Source organism: Harpia harpyja, chromosome 6, assembly GCF_026419915.1.
Source record: "Harpia harpyja isolate bHarHar1 chromosome 6, bHarHar1 primary haplotype, whole genome shotgun sequence".
NCBI classification, from domain to species: Eukaryota; Metazoa; Chordata; class Aves; order Accipitriformes; family Accipitridae; genus Harpia; species Harpia harpyja.
This window is the reverse complement of record NC_068945.1, coordinates 12,368,153-12,383,005: the sequence shown is the minus strand read 5'-3', so window position 1 is coordinate 12,383,005 and position 14,853 is coordinate 12,368,153. Positions and strand designations below refer to the sequence as shown.

General features: G+C 40.0%; 1 protein-coding gene across 1 annotated transcript in view; it reads left to right on the top strand.

Annotated features, from left to right (window-relative positions):
- The window catches only part of PDE3A (phosphodiesterase 3A), a 258,441-nt gene that overhangs the window by 233,500 nt on the left and 10,088 nt on the right, over positions 1-14,853 (top strand). The window contains exons 9-13 of the mRNA XM_052789893.1: positions 288-425; positions 5,960-6,071; positions 9,516-9,629; positions 11,123-11,322; positions 13,443-13,646. Coding sequence (XP_052645853.1) covers positions 288-425; positions 5,960-6,071; positions 9,516-9,629; positions 11,123-11,322; positions 13,443-13,646 — 768 coding nt within the window. The remainder of the gene's footprint in view (positions 1-287; positions 426-5,959; positions 6,072-9,515; positions 9,630-11,122; positions 11,323-13,442; positions 13,647-14,853) is intronic.

Here is a 14,853-nt window from a genome sequence, read left to right as displayed (position 1 = left end):
GAAATGAATGAATGATTCCCATGAATGAATGAATTAATGTGTCCCATGGATAAGTTCAGAGGCTGATGTTTCATATATAGAATTTCCTATTCATTCAAGTGAAACGAATTATAAAGGAGAGTGACTAGCTGCAGGGCTGGTAGAAATGGGGACATCTCCGCTGAGCTGCGTAAAGTACCATTGACTTACAGATGATGCTAATGTGACCTTAGCTTTTAAGAGCATAAATTTTTGCATGAGATGCTTCACAGAACTAAAGTTCCTCTTTATTCTGACTTCTGGCATAGGACAAGCCTGTACTTGCTCCTGAGCCTCTGGTTATGGACAACTTGGATCCCCTGATGGAGCAGCTAAATAATTGGAACTTCCCAATCTTTGATTTGGTGGAAAAAATCGGAAAGAAATGTGGTCGGATTCTCAGTCAGGTGAGAAGGATATCTTGTCTGCAGTGACTGGCTAGATTATTGACAGATTTAGACAGTGTTAAGACCCATTGTCCTTACAAGCTAGTCATCCAATGAATTGTGATCCCTGCCACCTAATTCAAAGCTGACAATATGAACTCCATCTCATTACATTCCTTACTTTTAAATTTCTATATTTTTAAATTTAAAAATGTGAAAGAAAAAACCACACACCTGTTTTGCCTGCTGCTTTCTGTCAATGAGTTTACATTTCCTTTCTGAATATTCTCTTCTATCTGCAGGAGGTGCTGCCACCTCTTACTGAGTTCTTTGTGAAAGGATTTCTCAGGGAGTTCAGCATGGGAGGGATAAACAGTGCATATATTCAGTTGAGGCAGGAAATACAGAACTTTGGTCCTTTTTTATACTGGAGATTTTAGTCAGGCTGTGCAAGAAATCAAGGTTTCAGGAAGTGAGGGAAAAAATAGTCCTTGCTATATTCCCTCATCTTGAAAGAGTCAGCACTTTGATAGGAAGTTCATATCATTATTACATAGAGAAGACTAATTTACTGTGAGGCAGGATGTGAGAGCTTACTAGTCTTTCTTTCAACTATTGTTTTTTCATTTCCTCCTGTAAGTTGAATGCAGGTACTGACCAGACCGTCTCTACTCAGCACAGTTAATGTCACTTCCATCATCACTTTCTTGACTGAACTTTCTTCTCTGTTATGCCCCTTTTCCTGGCACTCTAGACAAATTAGCCATTTTTTCTTACTGAAGTATTGAGGTTTATTAAACAGGAAAGGCAAGTAATAATTATTTTTTAGGGATGGATGGGAAAAAACCCCAAGAGAATCTGACTGACCTAGTATCACTTTACAAGGCATTATGTAGTGATGAGTGCTGGAAAGAAGAGATTATGTTAATTGGTATAATGTGGGACAATTAACACCACCCACAAACACAGAGGTTAGCGCATCAGGCAGATCTCAGTGCAACAAGCTCCAGAGAATGCTGTATCAAATCTTGGTCCCATGGTGGTTAACTATTATTCAGCTAGATTCAATTATACAGTGGTCAACCAGGAAAACCACGGCATGAATTCAAATTTATTCTGTGGTCTGCCTTTTATTGTTCTGTAGCTTGGCAAGTAACATCTATGTTTAACCAGCCTGCCAGCTCTCTAGGTTAATTTTAGAGAATTAGGCAAAATATGGCTGGATGTGGGTATTGATATAAATCCGGTCATGATCATTGAAACACTTTTGCACTAGACAGTGAGCGTGTGATTAAAATGCTCTTGTAGATCATATTGGTCATGTTGTTTTGTAATAGCATAGAATGATAATAGAACGATGAATGAAACATAAGGAAAAACAGAACTTTTTTTTAATGGCATAACCAACAGTTTGGATGAGCCAAAATTTATTCTGGTTTTACATGGGTACCTGTATAGGTTTTAAGCACTTTACCAAGTTGCATGGAGTTTTGTACCTCTCAGGACAATTCCCCTCTGCCTCCCTCAATTTGCACTAAAGCTCCACACTCTGTTTCCCAACATCTGCTTTTTGCACAGGTTCTGAACATGTTATCTGTTTTGCAGTGCCACAAAATGAGGCCTGTGAAATAAAATAGAGAAGCTTTAATAAATAATATCTGTGATCAAAATTAAACATTTTCTGTAACAGCTGTTTGTGATAACTCCCACTCCCTAAGAGCAGAATGTAGCAAGTTCAACCTTGTTCATAAAATATAGATCCTTTAGTTCTTTCCCCCACCTACTCAGATGTTCCTAACAAAGTTATTTTCCAAAATAAGAGAACTAAAATAAATAAACCTTTTTCTCTAGCCAAAAGGATTGTCTTTTTTCTTGTATAATTTTTAAATCCTGGAATATTGTAAACAAAGGAAAACAAAAGCTCATAATGATTTATTCTCCGTATTTTGCCATTAAATGGACTCATCCATTAAAAATAAGTAAATTAACAAGCTGAATTAACTATGTTTGCCTTGCTAGGTTAAATTTATGAGATGGAACAAAGCAGAGTTGACACGTGCCTCTAGGGAAGCATTCAGTTTAGAAAGCAAATGCTGGCTTAGCATCTTTAAAGCTGCTTGAGATGTCTGTTTCTTCTTTTTGGAATGTTAAATTGATTTAGACATATAAAAAGACCCCAAACCAGTCAGCGGCCATAAAAGCATCTGTGCAAAGTACAGTGGCAAGCACTCTAAATGTGGCACTAACAAATATGCATGATAGGGGTTAGAGAGGACTTTACATACCAGTCTCATTTCAGAAAGGAACAGCAGAGCTCTCCAACTGAGCTGATGCTTCACAACAGGCCATAAAGTTAGATAATGTCTTCAGTCACACTTAACACTCTTCTTACAGCTCCTATAAAACTAAAACCTGTGGAAGAGAAACTCATTTGCCTTGGAAAGCTAATAAAATGAAAAAGAGTAGGCTAAAGTCAAGGTCTCTCTCTAGCTTTAATTGCTGGGCCCATAGAGACGAGAAGTGTTGGTGGTGCTCCTAAGCTCTCAATACACAAGCAGCGTCAAGGCCGGTTGGCATCATTGCAGTGCATGTGAGTTGGTCCCTGGGTGGTACCGAGAGGAATGTTTGTCATCTCATCATCATGCATGGCTTCTGCAGAGAGAAACTGCAGCCGTTATGAACTGCAGCTCCTTATATGAAGGAGCGAGGGAAATCAGTCCTTGGGGGATGAGATCTTCCCAGGATTGTCACAGCAGCCCTTGTGAGGAGTTGTGTTTGTCAGAGCCAGAGACTGGGTGCTGACAACTTAAAAGAAACACGTGTTTGAAGAAAGCAAATACAAAAGGCAAAAAAGGAGTGCAAGAGGATTGCCTGCAGACAACGAGTAGGGCACTGCTAACCTAAAATTTGCACGTGTCCTCCAACAAGAGCCATTTACGTGTGCCTGCAAAACCCAGGAGAGGAGCTACGTGTGAATAACGATCCCCCTTTCCAAAACAACTTCCATTAGGAATCATTTGGGAAAAGTGCTTGTCCTTCTTCAGGCAGCACCACCAGAAGTATCTGCGTTATGAATGATTCATTCAAGTGTTAGCAATCGTTGCAGAGACAAGCAGAAAATGGAGGCTGGAGGGAAGAGGCAGTGTGCAGCACCCACTGCCAAGCGCCTGGCAGCTGTCGGAGTTTCCCTGGGCTTGTCTCTGGCAGCGGGGACCACACTGTGGCTGCAAGGGTGCTGTGCTGAGCCCGTGGGATTCTAACTCCCAGGGAGCTCATGAAGCAGCATGTGGTTTGGGAAGGAAGGATTTTAAAAGACAGAAGCATTTAAAAATGGTTAATCCAGAGCAATGAATAAACAAAACTGCACAGTTTTTCTTTTTTTTTTTTTTTAAATGAAAGAATGTAGTTAGTTGACTTTCTGGAGGACATCAATGCCCTTTTTTCCTCTTTCTGGCCTGTCCTTACCCCTTCCTCCCCATTTGCGAAGAAAGACAGAAAGAAAGAAAACATTACAAAATGTCCAAATGACTTGCTTGGCTGTTTAAGCTTTCTAATGACTACAGAAAATAATGCCATTTTACTCCAAGTCATGGGGAAGAGCTGTCATTCATATCCACTAGTCAGCTTCGCTTCTTTTCAACTGCTGTGGAATTTCCCGACCCCCAAAATCCAAGGGGAGGAAAAACATGATTTTATGACATCCTTTATTTAAGATACCTATCCAGTGTAGACCAGTAAGGTTTGGTCCTGCAGAATAATATTTCTTTATGCTTCCTCTTTTTATACAGAGATATTTTGCTGGAAATATGAAGCTTACCATTCAGTGATCTAAGACTAGAGTGTAAAAATACCTCATCTCTCCATAGGTGAAGGTTTGGATCCCAGCTGATTTACTTCAGCTGTGATTCCAGATAGATAAACAGAATTCTTTGCAGTTTCTAATCCAAATTATGCATAAAGTCAGTCTCTTCACTCTGCCTCAGTACAGGAGGATCCCATGGGATTTTCAGAGAGTAAAGTTTTGCCTTCTACAGTCCTTACCTTTTGTTCTAAGCTCATGTCTTCTAGAGCACTGTAATTCAGTAGTTCCCTAGTTCCTTTGCTATGAAAAAGTTCTTCTTTTTTTGCCACTTTATGGCAAACAGCCATGGCCACAAAGAGAAATTACCACCAGCAGTGATTTTTCTGACTGCATTGCTAGTGGCACTTATATCGGTATGATAAGAAGGGAAGTAAGAGCTGAGGCCGCCAGCAGAACCCCAACTGTCAGATACGTGTCACTAGAGGAGCATCCCAGATGGTGTCAGACACCACACTCAGCCTGTCTCTGCATCATCACTGCCTGTTGCAGTGTTTTGCCAGAGTTAGTTCACAGATTTTTTTCCTGGTGGGGAATGACTGGGGGGGGGGGGAGGAGATCATTAATGCTGCAATTCATATCCTTCTTTATTATTCTTACTGTAAAAATCCACACTGGCAGGACATTTGAAGTATATGTTCATTAAACTTTAGGTGCAGCTCACAGGTCCCAATTTATATACACATGATACAGAAAGAAACAGGTGTGGATAGCTGTTTGATTTACATTCAGGTGTAAAACACAAAACATAATTGATAACCATTTCTTATCAGTATAGCACTCATCATTCCAAATGTGCTTCAAATTGCTTAGCTCTAGGCAGATCATAACCAGACAGATGGCATCAAAAGGACAGAATTTAGCTAACAGCGGTAAATAAATAAAGAAGCTGCAAGGCTTTAGGGTCCAATTTGTGAAAGAAGTGAAAAGGTCAGGCAGTAGTTTTACTATGTCCCGTTGTTCTGTATGTCAAGTTCAAACTTGTCTTCAAAAGTGTCCATTTTGCAGCAGCTGCTGCCTACATTTCTGAGCACTTGTCTCTCCTGATCACCCCCTCACTCACCGATCACATTCTCCCTTCCAATATATCCTCTCCTGGATGTCTACAGTCATCTTTCCATGCAGGAACACTTGGAGCAGCTCTGCTTCCTAAGCCACTTGCTGCCTCTGAAATCCTGTTGGAGAAGTCACTTTTGTCATTTCACTTCCAAAATGGGGGAGAGGGAAAGGAGATAGTGCATAGGAACTGAATGGTTCTCTCCTTTTGTCATTCTTTCACTTGTTTCCCCTTTTTTCTGGGAATTGATTTGACTCATGGATGCTCCTTGGATAAGTTTGTGGGGAAATTTTTCCCAAGACATCGAAGACCTCTGGATATCTTCCTTTATGTGTATATGTTTCTGAGGTGCTTGCAAAATTTGGGGGATCCATATGCCTGAAAGGAAGAGAAGAACATCTCAAAGGTGTAATGAAGGAATGAGGAGGACTGTTTGGTACTAATAGCTTGTCTGTTTTGCTGTCTAGCCACATCCCTATGGAAATGCAAATAGCTGCAGCTATAGCTGGATCAGATGTAGTTGAGAAAATACTACCAGGAAAGCGGGTTTTCATGGGGTAATTTGACAGAATGATTTTTTTACCTAATATTTAGAGGTTTTCTGGTCTATTTAGCAGCATGGTTGTTTTGTTTTTTCAGGTATCATACAGACTTTTTGAAGACATGGGGCTGTTTGAAACCTTTAAAATACCAGTGAGGGAATTTATGAACTACTTTCATGCCTTGGAATGTGGATACCGAGAGATACCTTGTAAGTAAAAATTCCCAGCAGATAGCAATGCTTCCTTAAAGTTTGGGGTATTTTTTCACACACTTTGTTACTGAAGCCTTTCTTCTCTTATTATAACAGCTACTTTTTTTTCTTCAGCTACATCATGACCAAATGGATGGCTCTCTAGTCAGAGGCTGGTGCTGAACCACAGCCTCTTGTCTTTTTTTCATTGCATTTAATGTTTCATGTTGTTTCATAATGTTTCATAATAATAATTCATGGCAAATCTGAAACCATTTAAAGCTACTATAGGTACAAAGGACTGTTTCCTGATGATGCAAGTGTACCCCAGTGCCCCAATTAGAGTTTATTGAAACATTTCTGCCCCATAAGCAATTTGGATTTTTACAGAGTAGCACTGCTATGCTACCAAAGGAGATGAGCTTTGTAAAGCAGAAAAAATATGCCAAGTAGATGAGTGCATCCTGTTCTGCAGCTACAGCTCAGCTGGTATTTTTCAGTGTGAATCATTTATTCACTGAAAAACCTGCTTTCAGTCATCCCCAAAGTATTTACTAATTCGAATCAAATTTACCAAACCACTTCAACTGCAAAAAAACTTTTTTTTTTCCAGGAGGAGAGAGGGAGTTATTACCCCCTTTAGCTGGCCCTTTAGATAACCCCAGTGTTGAGGAATGTAGGACACCCTGTTTTCTCCCACCTCCCAGAAAAATGTCTGAAACATTGGTTTAGTAAGTCATATAGTGTCTCTCTCAAAATATTAAATACTAATTGGAACAGCTACAGTGGGAGGGATTGAAGGAAAGCTACCTCAAAATGCCTCCCAGCCAGGTGGTTTGGACTGTCTTCTGGGAAAGTGAGAGACCAAATTTCAAATCTTTCCTTGTGTTTGAACCTGATCAGGGATTTGAAGCAGCAGATTATAGCCTCAGGGGGTTATACATGGGTGTCCCACAGTCCGTCTGTCCTACTGGAGCCATTCCTCTTTGTTTAAAACATTTAACTGTTCATAGAGTCTCAAGAATTTTTGTGAACCTAACCCTTCATTTCCTTGGTTTTTCTTAACTGTGTTTCATTTTAGTAAAGCAGAATATTTTGTCTAATACAAAACTAATTTACCTTCCAGTTTTTCATTTCTGTGAAGGGGTAAAAACCAAAACAACTTATTTGGACTTAACCATTTATTTCTTCTGGTTGCTGAACTGAAAAATGGGTTATTTGCACAAAACTAACGGTGACTATCCTAGTTGGATGAAATCAGTGTGAATTTCACAAGAGGCTAATCCAGCCTTTACTCCTGCGAAAAGCATTAGAATCCTATGCAGGGCTGTCCTCTAGGTTTTGTGTGATGAGATTAGTGTCTCAGGAGGGATGTTCTTAGTACTTCGAGGAAGGCAGGGGAGAGGAGAGTCCTTCTATATTTTACTTTCTTCTTTCCAAAAATAACCATGCCTATGCTGCTTACTGTTTTGCTGTTAAATATGTTAGCTAGTGGTCACTAACGAGTATTTAAAGGGACGGTCACAGGGAAGACAAAGGAGAGCAAGAGAGGAAAGGAAGGGGTAAATAAAAGGGCCAACTGGCATGACATCATGCTCACGTTTAGTGAGCGAGCAAAGTGATTGCAAATTGTGAATATAGTAAACCTTTCTGTGTTACACCCGTCTGCCCTTGGCAGATGGGATACTGCTGATTGTAGGCGTAGACAAAGTAGGCAGTTGCCTGAGCTCTGGAGTGTAGGGTCAGCAAGATGGTGAGCCCTCCTCTGCCAGAGCCAGGGAAATGCAGGCTGGAGGCTGCTGCCCCACTGATGGTAGGGGTTAGAAATGTGGGCTGAGCAGTGCTGCTCTGGAAGGGGCAGTTGGCTGTTCGCAGCAGGAGCAGGCATTACCCATCCCCTAGCAGTGGCAAGAAGGCAAATATGGCTCTTCAGGGTGCTTTCTCCATCCCAGGTCTTCTCCTTCCTTCCTCTTCTCCCATAGAAGGAAAGGCCATAGGGTGAAGCTCAACTTCAGTGCTGAGAAACCCTGTCAGCTGCATGCTGCCTATCTTTAGGATGCAGCAGGTATAGAACCAGGTTACTTACACATCTTGCTGCCAGTCCCTTCTAGTCCTCCTCTAGTACAGAGGTTTTTTCACCCCTAATGAATTTGGTCAGCTTTACTTATTACTTCCTAGAGAGGGCTTCTGGACTTGTGTGTTGGTAATTTTTCCTAGTGAAGAATGCATATCATCTCCAGTGTTATCCTGATTCTTGACCATTATCCTCTTAATATAACCTAGCTCTTCACCTGTTCCCATCAAGCCTGTTCCAGCAGTTGGTTTGCCAATGAGAGACACATGACTGATTGGTATTACCAAGGTGTGTCCAACTAAGATGTCTGATTACCTAGAGATGTAGCCAGGTACTGCGAGTTTTACAGATGGGGGTGACCCAGCAGTGGAGTCCCACATTTTTGTGCTTTGTCCTCTGAAATGCATCTTTCCAGAACTGCAGCAGCAGTAGTGAAGCCACAGGTTATCATTCAGATTAGCAGATTTCTTTGTGTTTAGCTAGTCACTGTAGAAGATACCTATGCTCTGCTCAAAATCAGCCTGAATCACAAGCTAAAATGCTTGTACTTCAGTGGTTTAACCCCAGATGTAAGCTTTGGTCCTGGCAGCAAGGCATTACCCCTTTTTGCTAATGTATATTTAGATGATGCTTTGTGCTGAACTAGCATGTGATTCTTTTTCAGCCAGTTGTGTTGATTGTGGGATAGTTTACCTGGCCTTGAAGGATTTGGTGGTATGAGCCTTAGGGTGACTTTTATCTCTCATTTCTGCAAAGAGAGCTTATAGTAAGACAGATTACAGGATCCAGGGCCTGAACTCATCTCTGGCCAGAAAACTGCAGAAAGAACCTAGTTTAACTGTGCAGTGTACGTATATCCTGAGATTGATTTTTTTGCAGTGCAGCTGCTAGCACAGCACCTAAATTTGCTCAAGAAGGGTCAGGTAAGTGTTACCTGCCTTGTATTTAGAAGCTAGGTGAAATCTGGCTACTAAAGTAGATGAGATTTTCCCACTGATTTAATTTGGATCAGAGGTTAACGGTGCATATTTACCTGATAGCATTTAACTAGCTAAAGGCAACCACTGGAGTAAAGGATTGGAGCTGGTAGCAGAGGTCAGGCTCCTTGTTTAACACTTTTTTTTGCAAAGTTCCCTACATTGCAGATCCCACTGCTTCTTTGCTGTTTTCTCTTTCTTGACTGGTGTGAGACATACCATTGAATGTGCTTCAACTTCAGTAAAAGAAAAACTGAACATTTACAAAATACAGCTGTTCATGTTTGTGATAATGTTTGATTTGTCTCTGCTCAATTGACTGCCACGCAGTACCCACTAGATGGTGCTGATTTCCCTCCGTCAGAAATATCCTTCACGTTTAATAGCAGGGTCATTTTCTTTGTATCACAGATCACAACCGAATCCATGCAACTGATGTTCTACATGCCGTTTGGTACCTTACTACTCAGCCCGTCCCAGGACTCCCAACTGTGATTAACGATCACGGGTCAGCAAGCGATTCAGGTATATTTAAATGTGCAAGTATATATGTTGTATTTTTAAAGTTTTTGTCATGAAATTTGCTGTAAGAAAGCCAACAATTGAGGATTGCATGCAGTACTACTTGTTATATAGACTTCTAAGTTCAGTAGCACCTTGGATGTTGAAGGTGTTAAGGTATGTTTGTATAACTTTGAAGAGAAAGGAATTGGTCCTCTAAAACCTAATACTGTACGTTTAATGATATGTGAATGCAAGCCGTTGTGGTCACCCATAACAACAGACGTTTGTTATCATTTGATTTTTACAATACCTTTTTTTCTAGGAGAATTGTATTAGTAGTGCTTTTCAGTGCTGCTCTAGAAGCAGTGTAGACTTTTAAAACCTCAAACCCTGCATTGTTTTGCTATTACAAAACCGCTGGGGCATGCAGACAGTGCTGTGCACTTGTCACTGCTTGGCTGTCATGAAGTGTTCCTTTGCCTTTCTTCACTGTCTCCAAAGAAAGAGACTTGTTACCATCTTGCAACTAGTTTGCAAGACCACTGGTCTGCTGTTTTATGATTGCTCCTTACAGGAAGCTGTTCTTACTGCGTCTTTATATTAACTTCTCCAGGTTCAGCTTTAACAAGTAAAGGACCTGTCTGTATTTTGTGGGAGTTCTGAGGGAGTTACTGGAAAAGCAGGAGTTTGTTCTGCAGAAACCACTTCCAGTTCTGCTTTTTTTGGTGGTGTTTCTGTGGCACATACATATCATTCGTGAAACTCTAAAGGATGTTTTGGTGGGACTGGAAGTGTTTTTATTCCTGCAAAATTTTATTAGCAAGGGTTGTTGGAGGCTTTGTAGGTGAGGTGAAATGGGTGGAAGGAAAGGGGTTGAGTTTGGGGGCTTTTTGGTGTCTGTTATTTGAAAGACGTTGTTCAACTGCATGTGAGATCCATTCAAGTAGATTAAATTAGCAATGCATCTCACTCAGTATCTGCCTCTGACAAGCATGTTCAACCTGCTTTAAAAAGAGGCTATTAAGAGGATTATCAGCAAAGATCCAAAGTCTAGACGTTTGGATTGGAAAACATGCACCATACTTGAATTAATAAATGCTAGTCCATTGTTTTAAGGACCGTTAGTGTCTCGTAGACTAATCTATATGGTGAAGCAATTAGAGGAAGGAGTGGGAAGATTGAGTTACCCACAGAGTTCCAGCATGGCCATGAATCCATGGCTTATTGCTAGTAACTTATGTAGTTTGAGAACAGGCTTTGCTGGATGGCTGGAAGATCCCCAGGTGGGATGAGAATTTGTTCCTTTCCAATTATGTGCCTTATTGCACTGGATCACGTGCACAGTATCAGAAAGCATTGATGTCAGAATGTGTTTACTCTTCTGTAATGTATTGTAAATTTGCTCCTCTTCCAGCTTTGTTGTTTCTGTTTCAATAAGTCACTGAAAAAGTGGTAAGGGTTTTTTGTTGGGTTTTTGTTGTTGGTTTTTTTTTAATTTATTTATTTCTGCTCAGATTCTGACAGTGGAATCACTCATGGCCATATGGGTTATGTGTTTTCGAAGACATACACACCTACAGATGACAGCTATGGATGCCTAGCTGGCAACATCCCTGCCCTTGAATTGATGGCTCTTTATGTAGCTGCAGCCATGCATGATTATGATCATCCAGGAAGGACCAATGCCTTTTTGGTAGCAACGAGCGCTCCTCAGGTAAATAACTCTCAAGTAGTGTTGCTGTTAAGTTTGGAAGGTCTTTGGTAACAGCTTCTCCTTGCCAGTGGTGCCTGTGGCTTCCATTAAGCACAAGTCTACCAAATATTTTGAAACAGCTTATCAAAGTGACAGAACTAATCACTTCACTTGGGGATTACCGGTAAGAGTCTTCTTACACACCCTCACCACCTTCAGTTAGTAGAGCTGTTAAAAAAGGTACTGATAAAATGTCTGAAACTGTGAAATAAGGGAAGAATTATACTACCTAGTAAGGCACAGAAAGATTAAAATAAAATTAAAAAACACCTGTATAGTTGACAGCGTGCCATGCAAGTTAGTTTGTGCATGATCATAACATTTTCCGTTGTTTCTGTAGAATATGAGCAGCTGCAGTCTTTTATGAATGTATTTTTACACTATGCCTCTATGGGTGGTGGGGGGGAAGATAATATCAGTTTTATAAATGAAGAATTGAGGCTTACCTAAGGTTACACTGAAGTCATTGCCAGTGCTGGGAGTTGAATTCAGCAATTCTGAGTCACTGTTTATTGGCTTAATTATGAGATCATCTTTCCTTACTTTACATAGCTGACCTGCCTGGCTTCAGCATACTGTGCTGAGAAATATTTCTATGGACAAGGAAAGGAAAAAAAGATAGCTTAATGGTGAGAAGTCAGGTAGGGATGCAGAAATTCTAGATTTACTCCCCAACTTGGATCCAGACTTCCTCTCTCACCAAGAGCAAGACACCTGAACTTGCTCTGTATCAGTTTCTGTCTATAAACTTATAGTAATACTTCTCATCCTTGCAACATATTTCTGTGATCAAGAACTTTGATATTTACCTGGCCAGTTAAATAAATTGATAGAAGATGTATGCTATCCTTAAATCTATTTTTAAGAAAGGAGTGCTATAGCTTTATGGTTGTAAAAATCAACAAGGGAAGTTAGATGATTAGTCTTAATGTATTGAAAATAAATTAATGGGAAAAATTCAAATTCTTCTTGTTATTTTGGGGGGTTTTGGGTTGTATTGTTTTTTTGAAAATCTGGTTTTTTTCCAGATTTTTCCTCTTTTTTTTTCCTCTTTTTCACAGCAAGCAGTATCAGCTTCCAGTAATGATAAAGTGCTGCTGTGTTAAAAATCTGCTCTCAGGAGCTGGCCCTGCAGCAGCTGTAGCAGAATATATCTATCTCAAATGCTTACTGTGCAGTTAGGCAAGATGGGCTGTAAAGCTGATTTGCTTCAGCAACCTGTTCTCTGAGGTAAAGAATAGATTCCATACTTTAGGATAGGATTTAATTTTTTCATCTCTAGATGACAGAAAAGTATAATTGAAGTGAAAAGCCACTAAAACATATGTGTATATATTTGTGTAAAAAGTTATAAAACTTGTATCTATTTTACATGGAAGCATATTTCCAAAACCTTTTCTTTCCATAAACCAAATTGTCAAAAGACTGAATGCTGCTGAAGTGGAGAGATTTTCTAGATGGTTATTGTCCCCTAAAGTCCATTTTTTAGATCTTTCTTTAGTTTCTGAATGGAATTGCCATAACTATGAGAGTTATGCATCTTGTTTTGGTAAAGATTTAACCAATTTTGGATTTTAGCATTGAGAAATCTTTCAGGCTGTGTGTGTGTTGTCAGGATGCAAACTGGAATTTCTCTTGTTTCTGTGTTTCGAATCAGTCCAATATGGACAGAACTGCCAGGTACAAACACCAAAGACAATAATCCCTGTTAAGGGAGGTTAGTTCTGAGAAACAGGGAAACACGTGCCTGTATTATATTATGTGGCCTGAAACAGAATAATCTATTGTCATATGATGCAGTTGAGTCAGGAACTGAAGACCCTTGAGCATGAAAGACCCAGATTTTTCAAATCAGTCTTCCAATAAATCTTAACCATCACAACAATTCAGGTGTCTGCTATTAGTCCTGCCAAAATCACATCTTCAACCTCGAGAAGTTCTTTAAAAAAAAAAAAAAAACAAACAAATCAACCAAACCTGAACCTCCCTCATGCATCATCCCCACATTCTCATTTCTGCACTGCAGTGTTTCTTTCACTAAGAGGTTTCTCAGCTTTCAGCTGCCCACATTACTTTCACAGGCAGTGCTGTACAACGACCGCTCCGTCCTAGAGAACCACCACGCCGCTGCTGCCTGGAACCTTTTCATGTCAAGGCCAGAGTACAACTTCCTGGTCAACCTCGACCATGTGGAGTTCAAGCATTTCCGCTTCCTTGTCATTGAGGCAATTTTGGCCACTGACCTGAAGAAACACTTTGATTTTGTTGCCAAATTCAACGCCAAGGTAAGAAGATTGGTTCAGGTTTCTGGTGGATGGTCAGAAAAGATTGTGGGGCTTGGTAGCATCACAGTGAAAATGCTAGAAAGGCTGCTGTGTTGCTCTTTCTTCTGAGTGTCCTTTTGGCTGCTGTAAAACATTCTGTTGAATAGTAATTTGGCAATTCTGTTATTTTTTGCTTTAAAGTAGCGCAGCTTTTCTTATATATGTTTAGTTTTTTCAGCAAGTGGTTTAAGGCTAAAGATATTATGGACTATTTGAAGGTAAGTCCCACTTACATCCTACTTTTCAACATTGTTTTCTTGTTCACTGGCACTTTAGACCTATTAGCGAAGCACTCGGGGGAAAAAATCAAAGGTGTTACCAAGTTTCCATAATGGCTAAGTACTTAAGGTGAATTTTTATTGGTTTAATCACACTGTTTTACTATCAAAGCACAGAAATCGTAATTATTTTTAAATTCTAATTTCAAATGCAATGAAAGCATGATCTTTCTTTCCTACTTTGTTTTAAATGGGTAAACCCCAGAGAAAGGTCACTAAAGATCTTTCCTGCACGCTCCATTCAGTGAGTATAAAATCGCAACCCTCGGAAACCATTCTTAAAAATTATTGTACAGTTTCAACCTAACTTACTGGAAATCACCACCTATCAAGTTACTTTAATAAACTCCATCATGCATCAAAGCTGTTGGCATGTCACCTAGATGATACTTGCCTTTGGAGCTGGTACTGCCTTCTTGTTCCTTGTGAGAAACACACCAAGCACAGTGTTTCTCATCCAGAACTAAGACCTCTTAGCTGTTTTGGTGACATAGATAAAATGTTTTCTTGTGGTATTGCTTAGGATGGACCTATATCCTGAAATCTTGAAGCCTCCAGATGTATAACTGGTTTTGTTTTCCATTTCTCTGTAACATCTCTCTCTTTGTTAGGCTTTAAGAAGCTCTAAAGAAAGGCCTTAAATTATGGTTCAGGGTAGGCAGAGAACTGATCTGTAGATCCATAGAAGTCTGAACTCCTTCTGCACCCCTGTTAGTCATGTCCCAAAACCTCCGGTAATATCAGGGGAGTTTCTTCAGGTCTTAATTTTAAATTCTGGGATCATTTTCACTGGCCTAATTTCCTTATAAATATTGAAAAGTATTGGCAGATTCCCATCTGTCAGGGCTACAATGACAGTAAAGCACAGGGAATTTAGGCTGTCTGAATAC